General features: G+C 41.3%; 1 protein-coding gene across 11 annotated transcripts in view; it reads left to right on the top strand.

Moving 5' to 3' along the window:
- Nucleotides 1-22,133, top strand: part of CALD1 (caldesmon 1) — a 182,432-nt gene that overhangs the window by 148,991 nt on the left and 11,308 nt on the right. For 6 of the 11 annotated variants that reach the window (XM_082632953.1, XM_082632954.1, XM_082632949.1 and 3 more), the window contains 7 exons: nucleotides 988-1,948; nucleotides 3,241-3,318; nucleotides 8,485-8,627; nucleotides 12,661-12,919; nucleotides 15,491-15,631; nucleotides 20,247-20,290; nucleotides 20,389-20,470. In XM_082632953.1, the coding sequence (XP_082489079.1) occupies nucleotides 988-1,948; nucleotides 3,241-3,318; nucleotides 8,485-8,627; nucleotides 12,661-12,919; nucleotides 15,491-15,631; nucleotides 20,247-20,290; nucleotides 20,389-20,470 (1,708 nt within the window). The remainder of the gene's footprint in view (nucleotides 1-987; nucleotides 1,949-3,240; nucleotides 3,319-8,484; nucleotides 8,628-12,660; nucleotides 12,920-15,490; nucleotides 15,632-20,246; nucleotides 20,291-20,388; nucleotides 20,471-22,133) is intronic. The other 5 variants (XM_082632955.1, XM_082632947.1, XM_082632956.1 and 2 more) reach the window with 3 other exon arrangements.

Here is a 22,133-nt window from a genome sequence, read left to right on the forward strand (position 1 = left end):
CTCCTGTGACTCTGTCAACTTCAAGGGCTTTGGAGTCCTCTGATCTAGCCAGTAGACAGAGATAGAAAGGGAAGAGTATGTACCTCTGCTTCTTACTTGTCCTGGTCTGGACATCTCACTTCTGCTCACATTTCTTTGGAATTATTGGTCATGGGGCCCCACCTAGTTGCGAGGAAGAGGGGAGGGTGGGAAATATAATCCTTGACAGGCAATCACTTCCCTGTGACTAAGGAAAGAGGAGCATAAATTGTGGTGGACAGTTAGATGTCTCCACCATGGGGGTCACTGGCCTGAGTATATAGCGTCTCCGCACTATAACGAACACTCCCATCCTCTCAAAGTGCTTAGTGTTCCAGCAGTCCAGATCAGGAATTCCAGATGACTTGGCAACATGTGGGAACACTACTTGATACAAGAGGAATTCGTTTTTTCAGTTTGGTTCTTGTCTTAGTTTGAGTTCCCTGAAAGTCAGATTCTGAAACGAAGATTCGAGCAGAGTTTACTTGTAACATGATCCCAGGAAAAAGTGGTAGCAGTGTGGGGAAGTGAGACAGAGGAGGGAAGGCAACCAAATAAAGGTTTCATTACCAAGCAAATTACCACTGTGGGTATCAGGAGCTTAATTCCACCAGGGAACTCTAAGATCCACTGTGGTATAGGCACCTCAGCGCTATCTGATTCCAAAGGTAAGGGGAGCTGCGGTGTTTACACATTAATGCTCATCCGTTGTTGCTTGAGGCAAAATGCCCAGGTGGCATTAATACTCAGAGCACTTCTAGTGTACAGAATAGATTCCCCATGGCCAGACAAAGACCATGGGCAAAGATTTGCATATGCTGCCAGTTGAAAGCCAGGCTGGAATGTACTAATATGGGGTTATATATGGGGAGATGTATATATCTGCTACAGCTCCCATGTGGCACAGCACGTGAGTCCAGCTGACCGATTAATCAGCAAGCTGTCCTTGCTGTTGTTTCTATTGTCCAGTGTGCCCGACGAGGAGGTCAAGACGACCACCACAGACACTCAGGTGGAGGCCGACGACGAGGCTGCACTCCTGGAGCGCCTGGCCCGGCGGGAGGAAAGACGCCAGAAACGCCTTCAGGAAGCACTGGAGCGCCAGAAGGATTCTGACCCAACAATAGCAGATGCAAGTTTGTTGCTACCCAGCAGAAGAATGCAAAACAACACTGCAGAAAATGAAATGGCAGAGAAGGAAGAAAAAAGCGAAAGTCGCCGAGAAAGATACGAGATAGAGGAAACAGAAACAGTCACCAAGTCCCACCAGAAGAATGATTGGATGGATGCCGAAGAGAAAAAGGAAGAAGAAAAAGAAAGGGAGGAAGAAGAAGAAGAGAAGCCAAAGCAAGGGAGCATTGAAGAAAATCAGGTAGAGGTGGTGGCAGAAGAGAAAGCAGCAGAAACCCAGGAGGAATCAGTAATGTCATTGAAAAATGGGCAGATCGGTACAGAGGAGCCTAAGACAGAAGAGGAGAGGGAAAAAGGCTCACATGAGATTCCCCATAATGAAAAGATGGAACAGGAAGCAAGGGAAAGAGCTGAGGCAGCAAGGGCCAGGTTGGAAGCAGAAGAAAGAGAGAGAATTAAAGCCGAGCAAGAACAAAAGATAGCCGAGGAGAAAGCAAGAAAGGAAGCAGAAGAAAAAGCAGCTGCACAAGAGAGAGAAAGACGGGAGGCAAAGGAGAAGGAAAGGATTAAGGAGGAGGAGAGAAGGGCAGCAGAGGAGAGGCAGAGGGCAAAGGCAGAGGAAGAAGAGAGAGCTAAGGTAGAGGAGCAAAGACGTAAGAAGCAACTAGAAGAGAAGAAAAGGGAAACGCAGGAGAAAAAGATAAAAGGGGAAAAGGTAGAGGAGAAAACAGAAGGGAAGTGGGTCAATGCAAAGAAAGTACAAGAAGATAAACTTCAGACAGCTGTCCAAAAGAAACAGGTACAGTAAACATTTTGCACCAAATGTGTGATGCCTGCAACTTATGAGAAATGTAATGCACATCAAATTTGGGACTGAGCCCACATTCCTACAGCCCCACGTGCTTGATCATTTGGCAAGCTGCTCATTTTTTTAGGTCATAGCAATGTGCAAGCATAAAGCAATCAGTTGATAGCTAACTATTTCCACCAACCAAATTTACTGGTACAACCAGAGAGAAGTGAATTGCTCTGTGCTTGGTTGCTATGAATACCAGAAAAAATGAATTAACCCAAAGATGACAAATGTGGTGGTGCTGCATTGACTTATGATTCTGCACTGCATCTAAACTCATTCCTTTTAACAACTTATCTCTATCCACAGGTCTACATGAGGCAGGGGGACCATAACTCCTCACTTTATCTGTGTGTTTGGCATTTAATAAAATATGCTAAAAGTTGGGGTGGGAAACTGACATGATGAATCATGGTCAGAAATATCATCTTAAGGAGGCAAAATAACCCCCTTGGAATTAACTGGTAATAAGGGAGGGAAAGGAGCCAGTTTGGACCTTTTATAAAAAGTGTCAAAACCCTGATTTGCCATCATGTAGACCTGAGCTTAATGTAAACTTGCAGAAAGCCATTCATCAGGGGTAGCATCAACTTAAAACTGACTGGCAATTAAGAGCACACATTTTGCGTCTTTTAGCATCTGGGTGACACAAATTTATGTAGCACAAGGAATTGTGGAAATAGGGGGTGGGGGAATATTTGTAAGCTAAGAAATATTTTTTCGTCTGTCTGCAAGGCTGCATTAAGAGCACTATACCTAACCACCACCACCGTACCACCACCATCTACCCTGCAAAAAAAAAAAAGGAAAAAGAAAAAAGAAATGCTTGTGTATCCACCTTTCCAGAGAGAACTCTCTATCGCTAAGTCTGCCTTGCACTGAAGTTGTCTTTCACTCCTGCTTCTTACAAGGGGCTCATAAACACAGCTTCCATTGAGATGATCAGGAACAAGAGGCACCAGACCACACACAAGATTTGTCAACACGTACTAGATGCACCACATCACGCTAGATTTCAGTGAGCACAATGGCAGGCTCATGAGAAAAGATTTTGGTGGGAGGAAACTATCCCACGTTGCTGTTTAGAACCACTGGCACGGGGGGAATGTGAGCATTGGGACAGCCAAAGAGAAGTCACTTCACGCCACATGCAGAGTGACCTGAGCACCCTCTCACTCTTCTAAGCTAGCAAGGGCTTCTTTTAAATGAGTGACCTTACCATTCTTGAAAATAAAAAGGAAGAAGAAAGGGGGGCTAAAATGCAAGCTAAAAGAGGAAAGTCCCAAGAAGACAAGCCTACCTTCAAAAAAGAAGAGGTAAATATCATTGAGAAAGAACCTAGTCATAAAGCAACAGAGAGCAGTGTTCCATGACATTTCAGGTCTGATGAAAATTGTAACCTCTAATCTAGTGTTTTTCAAGCCATGACTCATGACCCATTGAATGATGAAATCAACTTAAAGCATCTCAAAATTAGCTAAATGTGTCAATCTGCATTTTTAAAATGAAATAGAATAGAAAATATCAGATGGCATCATGGCCAGTAAGTATTTCACTGTGATATAAATTGTCTTTATTTACTGTGGGTCACAGTCAGAAAGCTTGAAAAACACTCCTCTGATCAATCTTACCCACTTTCTACTCTCCCAAGTGCTATTTTTTTTTCCTTGAGCCATCCTACTTTCGTTTCAATCGTGAAATATTTCCAACTGGCTTTGATTAATGATTTAACTTTTCAAAGGAAAAATACTCCCACGCATCTCAGTAAAAAATTTGATGAACTGAAGATGATATTTGGTTTTCAAAAGAAAAGTTTGGCACAATGTTCTGCATTGCATTTCTGAGGCACACACAGGAGCTGGTGCCAGGGTGTTTGACTGTAGGTAAGTAAACAAGTCAGTGGACCAGAGCTGCAGAGAGAATGTCCTTATGCCCCCGACATAATTCAAATGCTACATCAGAAAGCCTGACCTTGTTTTAATCATCATACTTATGTCAGTTCCAAGCAATCCTAAAAACTATGACAGTATTTAACAAGTTCAAAGTACTTAAACATGGTAAAATTTAAGTATCAAAGGTAAAAAGACTTGAATTACTCTGCCTGTGGGACTAAATTGTAGCTATTGAGCTCCAACTCAAATGGACTCTTGCTGCATTTCTCTGCCCATTATGGCATAGAGTAAGACACAGAAAGATCCATATTTAGCAAATAGATGAGATTAAGCAGGGGGATGGTTATTTTCTTAAACTTTTTTTCCTAAGATTCATGTAAAAAGTAAGAACTCCTAGTTCATGTTATGTTTATTTTGTTTACGGTATGTGTTCCTCCCTGTTTCTAATAGAACTTGTGGTGGCTTGGGAGTGAAAACTGAATATGAATACTGCCCAGTTAAAAGCAGCAGAAAGAGTAAATACTAATAACTAGAAAATTGAATTTGGCCCTAATGAAGCAGCTAAAGAAATTGTTAAACGTGTTGGGAAACATTGTTCTCATTTTGTAACAGAAGAACACCTACAAATTCATCTCCAAAAAATGAAAATTACCTTGGGACTAAACTCAAACAGAAATATCCCACATGGGTTCATCTCTAAAGCTAGTGTTCTGTGGGGAGTATCTTTCAGTACAGAAGGAAGAGGGCATGAAATCATAACTCAGTGATTAAGTTTATGTGCAGCAGGAGAGGCCGAATAACTGTTTGAATTCATCCTGATTTAATTCAGTTCACTAAGATGTGATTTGTTTTTAATGACTAAGGCATTCTGTGTTCATGTATTGTGTCCGTGAGCTAGAAGGGGCTCATCAGCAGTCATCCAATCATCCTTTTGCCTCTTTTTAGATAAGGCCCCCGTTCAATAATGGCCATGGTATGATGATTTCAGACCTGCCTCTTTCCCTGTTTGCCCTCCAGCACATTCCAGTGTCCCAAAACTTGGCCTCTTTTTGACACGAGGACAGATTAGCTCCTCAACCCAAGCTTAAAAAAAAAAAAAAATCTGCTATTCCTGTTTTAACATTGCATACATAAATTACTAGTTGAATGACTAGATTTTCCCCCTCTCCAGCTATTTGTGTAGTTGCTTCACGTAGATACCTTTAAATCGTATTTTACATGGCTTAGCCATTTTAAACGCCCTCCTCCATCCCCGCCCTGCATCCCACCTTTTTGTTCCCCCGCTCAAAAAAAGTCTTTCCTTTGAATTCAAGGAGCCACATAGGATAGGTAAACACAAACGTCAGGTGAGCAACATTTCCAGAAGTCACTCCAATACCTTACAAAAAACCTTTCTCCCACTGCAGTTTAACTCTTTGTGGTGATGTGGATCGCAGATGACCAGCAACCTTGAAACCTAATTTAGCTTTTTCTCTTCCCCAACTATAAAATGCCTCCTTTTAATTTAAAAAAAAATTTGTATTGAAGTATAGTTGAAGTGCAGTGTTGTGTGAATTTCTGCTGTACAGCAACGTGATTCAGTTATACATATATATACATTCTTTTTTTAATATTCTTTTCCATTACAGTTTATCATAGGATACGGAATATAGTTCCCTGTGCTATAAAATGCCTCCTTTTAGTTCTTGACCCCAGAGCTCTTTTTTTGTTCTGGCCTCCAATAGGAAAACAGTTTCCAGCAGAGCTATTCATATAATATTGAAACATATTCATATCACGTAGGCCAAAGCCTCTCACTAAACATCATTGTGCATGCTGATCACCTGGGAACTTGTGAAACACAGACTCTGACTCAGTGGATCTGGGTAGAGCCTCAGCTCCCTGGTGAAATCCATGTTGTCCGTGGACCAGTAGCAAGTAGCAAGGATATCCATGTGGTAGACGTTGGACTTGGAAAAGGAATTGAGGCTTCTGAATCTAACAAAAGTATATTCGACTTAGTCTGAAAAACTGTAACTTGCAACAATTCTTAGCACTATTCTGGAATCAAATGATGCAAAGCGATACAGCACAGAGATTGGCGTCTCGGTCCTTTCAGACCTGCTCACAACCTTCTGAGTGTCTCTCTGGCACAAGAGCGTGTCACTGGAATTCCCACCCCCCCACACATACACCCATGTGTCATCCCACTGAATTTCCCAGATACCCATAGTGTTATCCCAATGATCACATTTGACCAGAGCCTTTCATATGAGCATGCTGGTGTTACCCATATAGGAAGCACTTTAGCTCCTTCAGGATACGTAACCCCGTATTAATCCATCAGCATAGATTCTCTTCATGGCAACATTTTGATCTAGAGGCTCTAATGCTTTTCCGAGTGGGCCCAGAATATCCCATTAGCTTAGGTTGAATCTGCTATAGAATCCAACCCACTGTGCTTCTTAAAGTGTTATGGAATTACTTTATTTATTCATTTCCCAGAAAGAAAAAACAATTTTCAGTCAGCATCATTATCATTATTTCATTGGGAATTTTTCTGAGAAAGTCTTCCAAAGAGAATATAAGCATACCATCTACCATAACTTTGCCAATAAAGGCAGAGCTTGAAAAAGAGGGGTTTTTCTTCTGTTAGACATATATTGTTTTACAAATCTATTTTATACACATCTTTGGATGGTAAATTAGATAGTACATTTTGGGGAGGTATCTGGGAAATATCTCAGACTCCAAAATAAGAGAAACGAGTTAAAGGGAATTTCTCTTTGTATAGTGCTCCACAAACTAGGAGATTTGACTCACAATTTCTTTCATGGGTTCCCTGAAATGGGACCCCCTCACCCTTAAACGTGTATTCCCAGATACTTCTTAACCAGGATATAAACTCCAGTCCATAGTTTCTGGAACTATACCCAACAATGGTAGGTCAAGATGAGAAGAGACTTGGCTTGCTTCCTCGTGTGCAATGAATACTGATTTACCAACAGGCAAGGATAGTCACCAAGGAGCCTTATTAAAGCTGTAGGACAGACTAGGAGCTTTCTTCTCTTCTCTGTCGCCTCTCAGGACAAATCTGGAGCCAAGAGGGAAACGACAGGATGAAAGATTAGGAAGGGATCGTCTAGTCCACCCCTTTCTTTTTATGTACATGGAGCCAGCATTCCAGAAAAGCTAGGTGACTTAAAGTAACAGCTAGTTTGTTGACAGCAATAGAACTAAAACTCGGATTACAAAGCTCTCAGAGAGAATGGCAAAATAACAGCCCCCCTCTTCAGCATGTCCAAGGGATGTCCTAGATATATGCCCCTTGGAGAATGATTAAAGTCTTAACTGATTAGGGCAACATGGTAGTGAATAGTCCATCGATAGTAATTTAATCAAATAATACACAACAAAGGCAATCAGGGAAAGGACTACTGAAGGTTCATCAGTAAAGAGCAAAAAAATGTCCTCTGCTTAGTAAAACATGCACTTTGGCGGGGGGTAGGTATCTGAAGTATAACAGCTGCGAAGAGGTGAGTGATGAGGTAAGGGGAGACTATCCTGGGCAGTCCCTGAAGCCCTGAGTTCTTACGCCCAAACCCTCCTCCTTAGGTTTCTTTATAATGTTAGTGCTTTGTCACTGTTTGTCTTGAAATGAGAAATAATGAGCCTCACCTGTTTTCACACTCATTTTTTAAGAGTGGGTGAGATGATAAAGTAATTTGAACTCCTTTACCCCCCCAAAAAGCTATGTAAATTCAGTATACTTTGAAATAATCTGTCTCACTTACTATGAGGAACTTGTAACACAAAACCCACACACAAAAAATTAAAGCTAACACCTGCTCTCCATGTATCACCTTCCTCTGTCTTCCACAACAATCATAAAGCCACTTCCAGAGACTAAATTATTACCTTCAATGGAAGTCAAAGTCAACCCTGGAATTTTTCCTGTTCCATTCTATCTTTAATGGTTGAGATGACTACAGACATGGCCCCACAGGTCTCTGAGTCATCCCACTAAAAGTAGGGTTATTATGTTTTCTATCCTGGGGACCCTAGTTATTCATTTGATTAAAATACTAGGGTGGTCTTCCTCTGACATCTGCCAACATTGGCTTGACAGGTCTGGCTCAGTAGGTTTCTTATTCCCTCCTCGACACATCTGTGTCCTTCTCAAAGAAGTGCCCTTCATCCAAGAAGAAATCTGTCCAAGCAACCTGGCCATTCTCCCATCAAGGCCACACTAATAATTGCTTCTCCCAGTGGGAACTGAAAACAACCACTCTTATGTGGAGTTCCCAGAGCACAATAGTTTCTAAATGGTAACACCTCCACTACTTTTGAAAATAAAACCTCAGTGAAATAAGGGATGATCTTGACCTCCTAAAATTGTGGTCAAGGTCTTTGCTCAGAGGCTAGAGGACCACACCTTATGCTCTGAGAATTTCCTCTGATTCCAGCTCTACCACATCATTCTCCGGTAGTTTGTTTTACTTCTGAGTTTTCTGGCTTCCTAACGATGTTGGGTCTTATTTGGTGATACCAACCAAAACCTAATTAAGATTATTGTCATTATGTTTCTTCCTGATATGTACCGTTGGTTAGATCAAAGATGAGAAGACTAAAAAGGACAAAGAAAGCAAAGAAGTTAAGAGCTTCTTGGATGGAAAGAAGGGATTTACAGAAATGAAGTCGCAGAATGGAGAATTCATGACCCACAAACTTAAACACACTGAGAATACTTTCAGGTAAGAAGTTGTGGCTAGTTAACAGTGACTGTGTTCATATGTGAAAAAATAATAGTAATAATCAGTCTCCCTACCCTGTGCTTCCAGACAGAAATGTGCTAACAGGCAACATACTTTTGTTGTGAGGTCATTGGCCATTGTCTTACAGATACTCAGTCAGCAGGTCTGGCTTTCAATCACTAACAGGAGACCAGCAGGCATTGTTCAGACAAGGTTTGATCTGCTTTTCCCATTATTTGGCAAGGCAGATCATGCTTGGCAGCCATGTTTTTGTTCGCTGATCTAATATGTTCATGTAAGATCAGTTTATTAGAAAACATTATGACTGGAGTTGTCATTGACTCATTCTCTGTATGGTCCACCCAACTTCATAAGAGACCCTTCTCAGTGCCATTTTAAAGAATGTATTTTCTAAAGGTTGTAAATAAATTGCTGCATAAAACTTAGATTTCCCTGTGGCCAAATACTTTGGAAACATTGGGTTAAACTAAATGAGTCAGATCTCTTTACCACTTTGAGAGCCCTTGATGTTAATTCGCCTTGGGAATCTCTAAGAGGGAGGAAGAGGGCATGCAACTAATGCTCCAGTTTGGTAAACCCTCTTGCAGAGCTTCAGCTTCCCCTCCTTATCCCCTCCCCCATTATGGCAATTGATTTTAGGACAGATAGACAAGTATATGCAGGCACATCCTCACTTCTAGGTACGTTAACTATGGAGAGTCCCCCATCAGCTTTGTAGAAGGACTCAAGTTGCAGAAGCCTGCCATGGACACCTGGCTACCTAACTCTCTGTGCCCCATTCCTACACACACACTCCCTTCAACCACTAGTGCCAAATTCTAATCTCTGTTATGTCACTGGCTGCTGTGCCAGGTGTTCTGGAGAAGAGTCTTGGGTCCCTGTAACATGGATTCCCATGGGGTTGTTCTTTGGCAGCCGCCTTGCCTGTAGACCCTGTTTTCCAGAACGCTTCAAAGAAGAAAGTTCCAAGTAGGTATTGTATGGAAGTCAGAATGCTCCTTACACCAAAGCTTGTGTAACATCCAGAAGCAAACGGAACTACTAAGGATGGACATTTCCAGCCGCTCTAAGATGTTACGTAAATATAGTTGTTCCCAAACAATTTTACTACACAAAAATTTGAGCAGAAACCTAGTCACAATTATCCAAAAGAGAGCCGAAAGCACATGGAAGAAAAGGTGTGCATTCAAAGACTAAATAAAGTGTGAAGGAGTGAGAAGGGTAGAACCTATAGATGTTACTTGGGATTGGCAAGAAAGTAGATGTAAAAATGAAGTTTATTAGGAATTCATGGAAAATCTAGAAATCAAGTTTGATTCAGGCTGATAAGCTGAGTGCACAGCTTGCTGAAGTGCCAGTAGTTTAATGTGTTAAAGCCCTAGAACAGTGTCAGGTTCATAAAAAGTGTTCAAAGAATATTACCTAATAATATTATTGTTTAATTACTTGATAGTTTAAAACATGTGTTGTAGATAAGAGTACAATTTTGTTAAGAGAAATAACATTAAAAAAATCTGTCAGTAGAGAGAAGTTTGGTTAACAATTGGCAAACTTGTCAACCAGCTTCAGTCAAAGCTCAAATTAATAATTAACATGTCCATTGTTTGAAAATCCAGATAACTGGGTAACTCAAAGAGAGAAGTCACAAGGGATGGCAACAGATTAAGCAGTGAGAACCCGTAAATGGGACTTTTGCTTTAATTTTTCTATGTCTGGGCAGAAAAAAAATGAAACAAGCTGCCACCATAGTGTTAGTTTTTGTTTAGCTGCCAACATACCTTAGTTTTAGTTTCAGTTAGAAGTTGATGCCGATAGAAGCAGAGACGCCTCGTTTTGCTCCATAGAGTAATAAGATGAGGAGCCAGGAAGGGAGTAAGAGCCTCTATTTACCTTAGCTTAGTGCCTAAGAGTCTAACAAAACAAGGTGTGTTCATGGTGAAAGGTCTGCTGTTCATCTGAGCTTTCACCTAGCGAAGCCAAGGATAGAGGAAAGAACCTTCTGGAAGAAATTTCCATATTGGTGCTACCCTAATGCTGAGGGCATGCCTGCATATCTGAGCAGAGGTGATGTGGACAGAACTCTTGTTCCTGTTCTGAGCATAGCTCCTTTTGTTTGAGTTCATTACTGGTCCCTTTGACAGGCCCGTTTTCTTATAGCTAAATTGTTTTCTCTAAAACGTGACATGAAAATCTCAATTCAAGGAGCAAGTTAAGTACCCATCACCCAAGGAAACCACCAGTAACATTTTTTTCCAGATGCTCTCTATGTATATACATTCGAAACACACACACACACATACATATAGTATGTATATGTGTATATAACTATAAATCTCTATTTTAAAGTGATTCTTGCTTTGTGCATAGCAATGTATCTTAGCTCGCCTTCTATACCAGTGAATATAAGCCTACAGTTAGAGTGTCCCACTGGGTGGATGGGTCATGATTTATTTAACCCGTCCCTAATGATGGGCATTTGAATGCCCAATATAAAGACTGAGTGACACCTAGTGGAATCCAGAGAAGTTTCTCTAGGCATGTGTTTTTCAGTCCTACCAAACACTAACATGATGAACCCAAAGAGAGAGCAAACTCATCTCTGAAGATGGAGAGACTTTAACTGAAAGGGGAGAGTTCCTCTCTGGAGTCACAGGCCTATGGACCTTTAAGACTGAAAAAGCAATACCAAGTTTTAAGGGATGCTGTAACCTTGAATGAGTTAAAAATAAAAGTTCCTCTTTAACCATCAAGAACCTAGCACAATTTTTTTTTAACTTTTTAACCTCAACTTCGAGTAAGAAATTTTACATCATAACCCATTACACATCTACATATATATTTATAACTGAAACAAGCACATCAATAAATGGTCTTGGGCTTCCCTGGTGGTGCAGTGGTTGAGGGTCCGCCTGCTGATGTAGGGGACACGGGTTCGTGCCCCGGTCCGGGAAGATCCCACATGCCGCAGAGCGGCTGGGCCCGTGAGCCATGGCCGCTGAGCCTGTGCGTCCGGAGCCTGTGCTCCGCAACGGGAGAGGCCACAACAGTGAGAGGCCCGCGTGCCGCAAAAAAAAAAAAGAAATGGTCTTCTCTCTTGTTCCATGCAATGCCCTCTGATGTTTTCTAGTTCATTTTTTAAATGCTAATTACAGTCCACTAAATAGATTTTCCAACCTGCAGCTTGAAAAGCATAGTCCTAAAGGACATAGTTTATTCAGAGCTACCTCATTATTTTTAAAGCACGAGATGTACCTCATTATTTTAAAAGCATGAGACATACACATAAGATTAATATTGTGTAATCTTGAACTCATTTTCTGTTTTATTCTTCTTGCTTCATAGCTAGAAACACTGTGCCATTCTCTACATGGAATAAATGATACTAGACCGTAGTAATTCATCTGTTACAAAAGTGTCAGAAATGGGCTACCTATGTTCAGATATAGTTAAGAATGCCCTCACTACTTGTTAATGAGTATTTAAACAAGATTTCTTCTTTTTGTGGCTGAATGATATTCCAGTGTATGTATTTTTACCACGTTTTCTTTATACATTCATCCATCAATGGACACTTGGGTTGTTTCCATACCTTGGCTGCTGTAAATTATGCTGCACGACCATGGGGGTGCATGTATCTATTTGAGTCACTGTTTTTATTTTCTTTGAATAAATACCCAGAAGTGGAATTGCTGGGTCATATGGCAGTTCTACTTTTAATTTTTTGAGGAGCCTCCACAGTGGCTGCATCCATTTACAATCCCACCAACAGTGCCTATTTGCCCCCATTGTACAGTCAAGGAAACCCAGGGTAAGTGGCAGGGCAGGGACTCAGATTCAGACCTGGAGATTCCAGGTGGACCCCAACTTACCCCTTGGACAGGTGTGAGGATCCACTGTCCAGTGAGGGCAGTGGAGATTTCGGTGTGGGATGCAAAGCCTGCAGACCGACATCCCCTCCCTAAGGCGGGAGGAGGGGGGCTGCAAGGCAGACGTGTGTCCAACTCCTTTGCAGCCGCCCTGGAGGGAGGGCCAGCGAGGCCAAGGAGGCTGAAGGTGCTTCCCAAGTGGAAGCCGGCAAGCGGCTGGAGGAGCTGCGCCGCCGCCGCGGGGAAACTGAAAGCGAGGAGTTCGAGAAGCTCAAGCAGAAGCAGCAGGAGGCGGCCTTGGAGCTGGAGGAGCTGAAGAAGAAGAGGGAGGAGCGAAGGAAGGTCCTGGAGGAGGAGGGGCAGAGGAGGAAGCAGGAGGAGGCCGAGCGGAGAGTCAGAGAGGAGGTAAGGCGGGTGCAGCGCGGCCCGTCAGGCGCCTTACGTTACCCGAGCCCCTGAGGACGCGTCTCGGGGGACCCTTCTAGCCCCGGAAATAGTTTCTTCCCAGGTGAACTGCGGCAGCTCTTTTGAACATGAATTCTTACAAATACATTTGAAGATTAATCAGCTTGCTGTGTGCTAGGCATGGTCCTAAAACTTTTATCCACATTAGTTTATGCAATTCTAAGAACTCTCTGATATGGGGCGTCTTCTCATCCCCATTTTACAGATCAGGAAACTGAGGCACAGAGAGGTTTTTGTCATTTTCCCCAGGTCCCACTTGTCTTAATCCATGACCCTGTAATGTCCCTCAGTAAAGAGCAGTTAGCAGAGAAGGATGAAAAAGTCTGCAGATCGGTTACAAGAACCGAGTCACATGATCATGAGAGTTGTTTTTTGATATTTGAAGAGGTTTTATAGAGAAGATTCTCAAAAATAGTTTTTGGGGTGTTTTAAGTGGAAGAGTCAGTAACTAGATTTTCACAGGCAGTGACAGTATTGTTCGTCACTGTATACCCAGGACCCAGCCCAGCGCCAGGCATGTAGCAGCCACCCCATAATTATGAAGAGATGAATTTGTTCTGTCTTTTTAAACAGAACTGAAAACAACAGATAAAGTTACAAGAAGGCAAATTTTGAAAACTGAACAAGCGCTTAACCAACTACCGTAAGCGTTGCTACAGTTTACAAGGTGCATTTTTTCCTTTCATCCTGAGGTACATTATTCTCATTTTATAGACAAAGAAGTGGAAATCAAATAGTTTGAGTAACCTGTGTGAAGTTACTTGACTAATAAGTGATAGAATTGGTACTGAGACCCAGCTTCTCCAACTCAGCCTAGAGCTTTTCCCACAAATCTTTGGAGATAGTGATCTCCCATCATTAAAAAATATGTAAAAAGACTTTAGATGACTTTCCAACATGGATCCTACACAAACATTCCCTGAACTGTGGAAAGTCTAGATAAATTATTTCAAGGTCTCTTTCAACTCCAGCTCTTAATGAGCCAATGATCTTTGGTTAGGAAGTAATGGGATGATAGAGCTTTAGAATCAGACACTCTGCCACTGGCAAGCTGGGACCTTGGGAGAGTCACTGGACTACTCTGAGACCTCTTTTCCTTAACTGTGAAACATCTACTTTCAGGATTGTGGCGATGATTAAATCATTGTATTCAGGGTGCCTTGTACATAATAGGCACTCAGGAAGTCATAGTTATCATTATTGTTATTATTGTTATCTAGAGAAGCAGAATATCAATGAAAGCAGAAGGGAAACGTGAACTCTGAGAAGTGGATTGGACCTAGGAGGTGATTTGGTCTAACCTCCTACCAAGCACAGTGTCTTAGTTCTGGCTGCTGTAACAAACTGCCATAGACTGGGTGGCTGATAAGCAATAGAAATTTATTTCTCATAGTTGTGAGGCTAGAAAGTCCAAGATCAAAGTCCAGCAAATTCTCTGTCTAGTGAGACCTCACTTCCCAGTTCACAGATGGTAGTCTTCTCACTGTGTCCTCACAGAGCAGAAGTGGTAAGAGAGCTCCCTGGGCCCTCTTTCGCAAGGGCACTATCCATTCATAAAGGTTCACACTCATGACCTAATCACTTCCCCAAAGCCCCGCCTCCTAATACCATCACTTTGTGGGGTTAGGATTTCAACAGATGGATTTTGGGGGGACACAAATATTCAGTCCATAACACACAGGATCTTTCTGCAACATCCTCTGAGAGATGACCATCCGGTCCCTGCTTGAGAACATCCAGTTTGAAAACTACAAAGACTACATAAATCTCTCAGAAAATTGTTCATAGAGGTTATGCAGCTTGATGAGAAGACGGGGAGAGGATTTTAGGCCAGGAGTGAAGGCACGGAGGGATTCATGAGACAGACTGTAAACATCTGTGATTTCACCACTAGGGTGCAGTATCTACACCATTTCAGGTTTGTCAAACCATCTAAAATAATCTACTCAGCTGCGGTGGGGACAACCGTGAAATCGTCTCTTGTACAATTTAGTAAATATAGTAACATACACTTGTATAACTTTGCACGTAAATCATCTCATTTGTCTTCACAACTCTCCTAGGAAGCAGGCAGAAGGGATACTTATTTTCCATGCACAGCATGGAAGGTCAGTCTTAGATGACTTGACAGGATGATGATGACAGTGATGATCGTCATGCCGAGCCCTCGTCTAAGCATTTTACGTGGGCTTTCTCATTTGATCCTTGTTAAAGCCCTAGTCAGTGGATATTATTATTATCCCCATTTTACAGATGAGGAAACCTAGGCACAGAGCAGGTAAGTAACACGGCCAAGGTCGCACAGTTGAGAAGGGGGCAGCCCAGAGTGCTTGTGGACAGTTAGACTCCCAAGCTCAGGCTTAACCTCTGAGGCCACCCTTGAGGAAGGGATAGTACCCTTTCTAGAACCTGGGTCTTTTTCCTCTGGGACTATGCTTTCCCCTACAGCACACTTTCCTTTCGGCTTGAAGCTGATATTGATGTCCTTGTTATTTGTTCTTTCTCCCTTAGGAAGAGAAGAGGAGGCTAAAGGAAGAGATCGAAAGGCGACGGGCAGAAGCTGCTGAGAAACGCCAGAAGGTGCCAGAGGACAGCTTGTCAGACGGCAAGAAGCCCTTCAAGTGCTTCACGCCTAAAGGCTCATCTCTCAAGGTATTGTTTCCCCAGAAAACCTTCTTATCATATGTCTATTAAAATATAATAGAAATGCGATCTTAGCCCCTGATTTAGTTATTGATTATTTGAAGTTTTGCTTCATTTATCTTTGTGCTCCTTCTTTCAGCAATTTCACAGCTTCTTTTTGTTTTCAAGATATGGAAAGGAGAGAAAGTGGAGACATTTTTGTCTGTTGTTTATTAGATCTTTGGTATACATTAAAAAGACCTTTGGTGATTATCTCTGGATCTCACTGACCCACGCCCTCCACATGCCTTATTACTTTGAGCAAATAAAAATGGAAACATTTAAACTTTATAAAGTGGGCAAATATATTTTAAAGGTTTAAGCTGCTTTTCATGCTAATGTTCATTTTTTTTCCTTTGTCATTATTAAGAGCAGCACAGCTGGAAATGGTACATGTCAAATTTTAAAGCCGTTATCATGGGAGGAGATGAAATGTGACTCAGATAGGCTCCTCTGCCAGGATGAGTTTGGTCCGACTGCTGCCTTCATAGAGTGTAATTCCTAGTGACTTGGAAGTGCTGCTGAAAGAAAAGAGAATGAGCAGGAAGGAGCCGACTCAGGGAGATAATGGGATGGTTGCCGTGGAGGAACAAGAGCGCAGACTCAAATACACGTTTTTGCTTATACAGTTAGCATGTTCTGAGTACCTGACACAGTGAAAATACTCAACAAGTAGTTATTGAATGAATGCATGAATGAATGAATCTTCAGGGATTGGAACTTTGAGCAGTTTTTAGTTTATCCTCATTTTCCATCAACCTAGGTAGGTTACAAAGCACTGACTACAGGTAAAGCCAGTATAGAATCATAGCCAGGCTCCAGCTGCTTAATGTGTGCATGTGTGTATCTGTCATTGTGTGTGAGGTCTAATGTCCACACTAAAATGATCAAAAGCCAGTTACTTACGTTTTACAGTTGTTACCTGTTTCACATGAAAAACAGTATGTTTTATCCCTAGATAACTTCACTTAGTCTTTAGCATGGTCTGGGTCCCAGTCCACCATAGTTCTAACTCCTCCCAGATAAACTCCTTATACTTGAACCCTCGTCTTAAGAGCGGCTTCAGGGGGAATCCAAACTAAACCACAGGGGGATTTTCTTATTTAATGTTTGATATTTATAACAAATCTAATGTGCGCTATGTGCTATGAAGGCGAGAAGCACAAAGCGAGGTCACCGCCCCTAGGGCACTAATATAATTGACTGCCTCAGGAGAATTCAAGAATTACAAAGGTAATGAAGTGCAGACTACCAGCTCAGTGAGGTCTCTAAGTGGGGCGCGAGGAGGAGAGAGAGGCTTTGTTGAGTAGGTGAGCCTCATTTATGGATCTGAAATTTGAATTTCATAAAATCTTCCTATGTCACAAAATATTCTTTTGATTTTTTTTTCCAACCATTTCACAACGTAAAATGTTCTTAGCTTTTGGGTGGGTGGAGGACATGGGCAAATGGGCCATGGTTTGCGTACCCCTACTGTAGGAGAAAGAGCAGAAAGGCAAACCCTGCTCGGTTCAGACCATCTCTGTGCAGGCACCAGGTCCCTCCTCAGTCTGGGTCCTTTTATTCCTGGCTCATCAATAATTAAAGAAAACCATGTTCTCTCTCTTTCAACCTTCCTTCAAATGCCACTCAAGCTAAGCTTTCCTTGAACTGTCTTGGGAACATGAGGAAAGTAGTAGTCATCTAGACTTCGAATTTGTACCCTTTTTTTCCCGAAGAAACTGCAACCCATCCTCCTCCAAACATCTCTCTACCTAGTTTCCAACTTAACTTCTCTAGTGTTTCCATCAACCAGACTCCTGGGTTCCCAGAAAGCCATTTGTCTACTCACTCTGGTAGAGGGGCACGTGTGAGCAACCAAAGTTGATATGTAAAAAAGAAAAAACACATTTTTAATTTCTCCGTAACAGAGACATGCTTTCAAGAACAGACAGTCTAGTGCTTTTCTCCATAGTATGTGTGTTGAAGAACCTGCTGTGGCTCTTGTTTTAGAACGTAATTTCATGTCCTACAATTGAATTCCTGCAACTATTGATACTCTTGGCCCTGCAACTTTTATAAATGGTCACAAGCTAACATTGTCAAATGCCAGTGGGAGGAGAAACATTTGATATTTGACCTCAAGATATTATCAACTGGTGTATTTTGTTAATTTCTCATGACTTGTCTGAGAAGCTCAGAACCTGGTTTCTCATAGTTAAATGATGCTAGCAGTAAATGATTTTTCTTACATAAGACATGAAAAGAATAAGTTTTAAGTAAATTAAATTTAGAATTTTGTTTTCATTATTACTGTTTTCATATACTGGTGGTGGAAGGAGTGTGGGGTGAGGAGAGTGCCAGTTTGCTGAAATGTGTGGGGTTTTCCCCTGAGTTTTACTGGGACAACACTGCCACCTCTTGGTCTTCAGAAGAACCAATTTCCCCCTTTAAACTCCTTACGCAGGAGATTTAATTGACAAATTTAGTACAAATTGTTACATTACCCAGAGTCACTAAGGGCAGGAATTTTCTAACAAGAGTACATCAGTAGTGGATGGTAAATCCTGATAAAATGTGATAACGAAGTCAAGCTGTATTGAATATTGTAGATACAAAAGAAGACGGTAGAGTCTGAGAGCCTCTGTAATGTGAGTAACTGTGATGGTCGAGGTTAAGAAGATGATCCCCGAGTCAGAACGATGCTAGAGGTCCTACAAAGCACAAGTCTCATCTCTACCTCCCCTCTCCACTGGCCTTCCCCCACGCTGAACGGTTCTCCATTCTTCAGTCCCACCACTCTACACGCCTCTTGGTTCCCCAAATCTTTGTATATGTGTTTGCTCTGCTAGAAATGTCCTCTCCCCTTTAACTCATGCACTCCCACCCTCACTTTCATGAACTCGTTTATAAAGCTGTGTAAACTATAAACTACAAATCTCAGCTCAAACACCAGAACATCTGAAAAGCCTTCTCGAACTCCCCCATTTTCTTATCTTTAATATGGTACCTACCACTGAATTTAAAATTTTTCATTTATGTGTTCTACTAGTCTCCCCTACTGACTCCTTAAAGAATTGGAACCCTGTCTTATACATCGTTGGGTGTTCAACTTTATGTAATAGGTACTCACATATAATTTATTGGTTGGTTGGTTGGTTGACGGACAGGTTGGCCGGGTTAAATCAGGATGGATAGATGGGTGAATAATATTACAAGTGCCAGTGCATCGCGTGGTTCTAATGTGTTTTACCTCACTCAACTGGGAACTTTTTCTGCAGAAATGCACTTCTAAGTTTATGTTAAAATCAGAAAAATAAGATTTAAGACCCTTTACATCTCATAAACTCAGGGATACCTATAGCATTCTTTTGCATAAAGTTTTATGTTTAATGAGTTTGATTTTATCTTTGTAAGAGATCATTGGAAAGGATGAAGTGCCCTAACTAATATCTTTAAAAGTATTATTTGACTGATATTAGGAGTGAAGCATGTTTTCCAAAAAGCTTAAGGGTATTTATTAATAGTCCATGAGTCCCAGGCCAACAGTCCAGAAAAAGCCATGACATCTTAAAGATTGTAGGGGACAGTCAACCACACCAGCCTAGGGTAACTGTAGCCTAGTAGATTCCTTGGCTGCCCTGAACAGGGCAGAAAATGGACCTGTGTGCTTTGCACATGCAGTCATATGCAAAGAAGCTTTTGCTATTTGCTAATGATAGGTGATGCGTGGCAGAGGATATTTCTAGCCTGGAGTGGGTATCATGAGGAGTCCACAGATATTTGCTGACTTATAAAGAACATCTGGATTTGAGTGATGGAGTTTCAGTAAAATATAATGTTTGATTTAGCAACTTTAGTTGTAGCAAAATTTCTGGCTTTTAAAAAAATAACTTATTAAAAATGACTAAACTGCCCATCGGTGTATATCCATAGCGGTTTCTCTGGGCTTATTTCCTTATTTTCCACTTGGACTAATAGGGCCTTCATGAGAGGCCTTAGCCATTCCTGATGAGCTGTGCCCCAGTTTCACTCATCCCCACCCCCATCTCCTATATTCAGGGCAAATTAAGTTCAGCAATAAGTTTGACAGCTATCAAATTAGAAAATCAGGCTAAGCAGTAAGTGAATAGTTCATAGTTCCTGGTTATCTTTCTTATATATATAAATATCAAATCGTTATGTTGTATACCTAAAACTAATGTAATGTAATATGTCATTTATACCTCAATAAAAAATAATGGAAAAAAATTTTAAGTACATCAGAAAGCAAAAAAAAATTGTTTTAGTCTCGAAATGTAATTATTTTGCCCTTGATTTATATTATTTCAGAGGCATTTTAATTCCACTTTGTCTAGTCTTTGTCTCCAGAACTTCATATTTCTCTATCTTCTGCCAGTCCTACCTTCGTCTCCCAAACCTCATTATCAAATACCTTGTACGTAGTTTTCCTCTCTAGCAAAGGTGCTGTGCACAGCACCCTCATACTCTTGGACACTCTTTGGTACTTTTATTCCCCAGGTTCAGGGAATATAGTAGTATGGGCTGAGAAACACTGTTTATAAACTAAAAATATTAACTGGTTTTATTTTTTTCCAATTCCTAGATAGAAGAGCGAGCAGAATTTTTGAATAAGTCTGTGCAGAAAAGGTAATATGGTTGATTGTTGAATTGAGAATCATCAGCCATTACATGTACGAAAAAATTCTCTCATTTTCATGTATGTATGTGTGTGTTTATTTACTTAGCAGTGGTGTTAAATCAACTCATCAAGCAGCAGTAGTCTCCAAGATTGACAGCAGACTGGAGCAATACACCAGTGCAATTGAGGTGAGAGATGTCCTCAGAGTTATGGTCAAACAGAAATCAACTCTGATTATATAAATAATCATAGAAACACTTAGGACAATAATCAAGTCCAGTAGTGTTAGAATGTTAATGATGTTTTATAACTAGTTAGAGAGAAAACAATAATAAAGACACATTATAGAAGAGTTTTAAATAAATTATTGTTTACTACTTTCCGCCTGTATTCTTTAGTGAGGGTGTTACTTTTTTTAATGAATGAGTTTATTGTTATTTAAATATATTATTTATGTGTTCACAAGTATATCTTCAATATTCTTTTTTTTTTTTTTTTTTTTTCTGTACGCGGGCCTCTCACTGTTGTGGCCTCTCCCGTTGCGGAGCACAGGCTCCGGACGCACAGGCTCAGCGGCCATGGCTCACGGGCCCAGCCGCTCCGCGGCATATGGGATCCTCCCAGACCGGGGCACGAACCCGTATCCCCTGCATCGGCAGGCGGACTCTCAACCACTGCGCCACCAGGGAGGCCCTCTTCAATATTCTTAATTCCTTATAAAAGGTGTTCCCATATATAGTTTAAACAGGTCCCTTACACAACCATGATTAGTCCTCTTTTATCTATAAAAACTTTTATTATCAAATAAATTGGTAGTATAAATTAATATAAAGATGATAGCCAGCTGGAATTTAATGAATTTCAAATTGATTGTTTTATATATGAAGGATCACATAGTTTTATGCTTCTGTCTAATCCAACATTTTTTCCACCCAGTTGACCTAGGGGTGTTACTCTATTCAGAAATAATGTACTATATTTCCAAGTACCAAAGCACTAAGAGGGTAGGGTGCCATTGATCAAGATGTGATCCTGGTTTTTTTCTCCTTTGTGTAGACTTTAGTCAGTGGTGTTAGTTGCCTGCTATGAAGTAATTGGATCAGTTTGATTTGATTTCTCCTCTCTTTTGTACTGCAGAGTGGAGATACCTATAAAATAGTTCATAACAAATGATAAGAGGGAATAAGAAAGAGAGAGGTCTGGATGATTTATCAAGTGAATAATCAAGTCTTAACATTCAAGAGGAGATTTTCAGAAGATTAAATGGCCACTAAATTATAAGACAAATTGCAGATAGTTATTTTCTGTGGTTGAATTGATCACAGCTCTAACAGGGTTAATGAAGCCAAAACGGTGGCTTCAGGCTGCACATAGTCCAGCAATGGTGCCACTCACCCCGGCTGCCCACCTTGATGACACATGCCACAGGCCCCAAAGCAGGACCAGGAGAGAAACTGCATGATTTGGGGTACGCCCATCGCTACTGCTGGAAAAGTATCTTGAATGCACACCTTTCTTTTTACACCCATTCATTCCTCCTTCCAGTCTCCATGCGGTGGTCTCTCAGTCTTTCAGCCCTTTAGCACACCCCCGTCTCTGGTCCTTGGCATGTACTGTTAGCTCTGTGTGGAACCGTGTTTTCTCCTTCCTTCACCAGCCTCTTTCAAGTCTTCCATCAGATCTGGGTCTGCATGCCACATCCTCAGAGTAGCCTTCTTTACCCCCCTAAACTAAGTACCATTGTCCTATCGTGTGCTCTCTTGGCATGCTTACGGCACCATACTCATCTTTCATAGCACTTACTGCAATGTGAAATAATAGTGTATAACTAGTTACTGTCTCTCCTATTAA

Source organism: Mesoplodon mirus, assembly GCF_964341445.2.
Source record: "Mesoplodon mirus genome assembly, chromosome: 9".
Taxonomy (NCBI): domain Eukaryota; kingdom Metazoa; phylum Chordata; class Mammalia; order Artiodactyla; family Ziphiidae; genus Mesoplodon; species Mesoplodon mirus.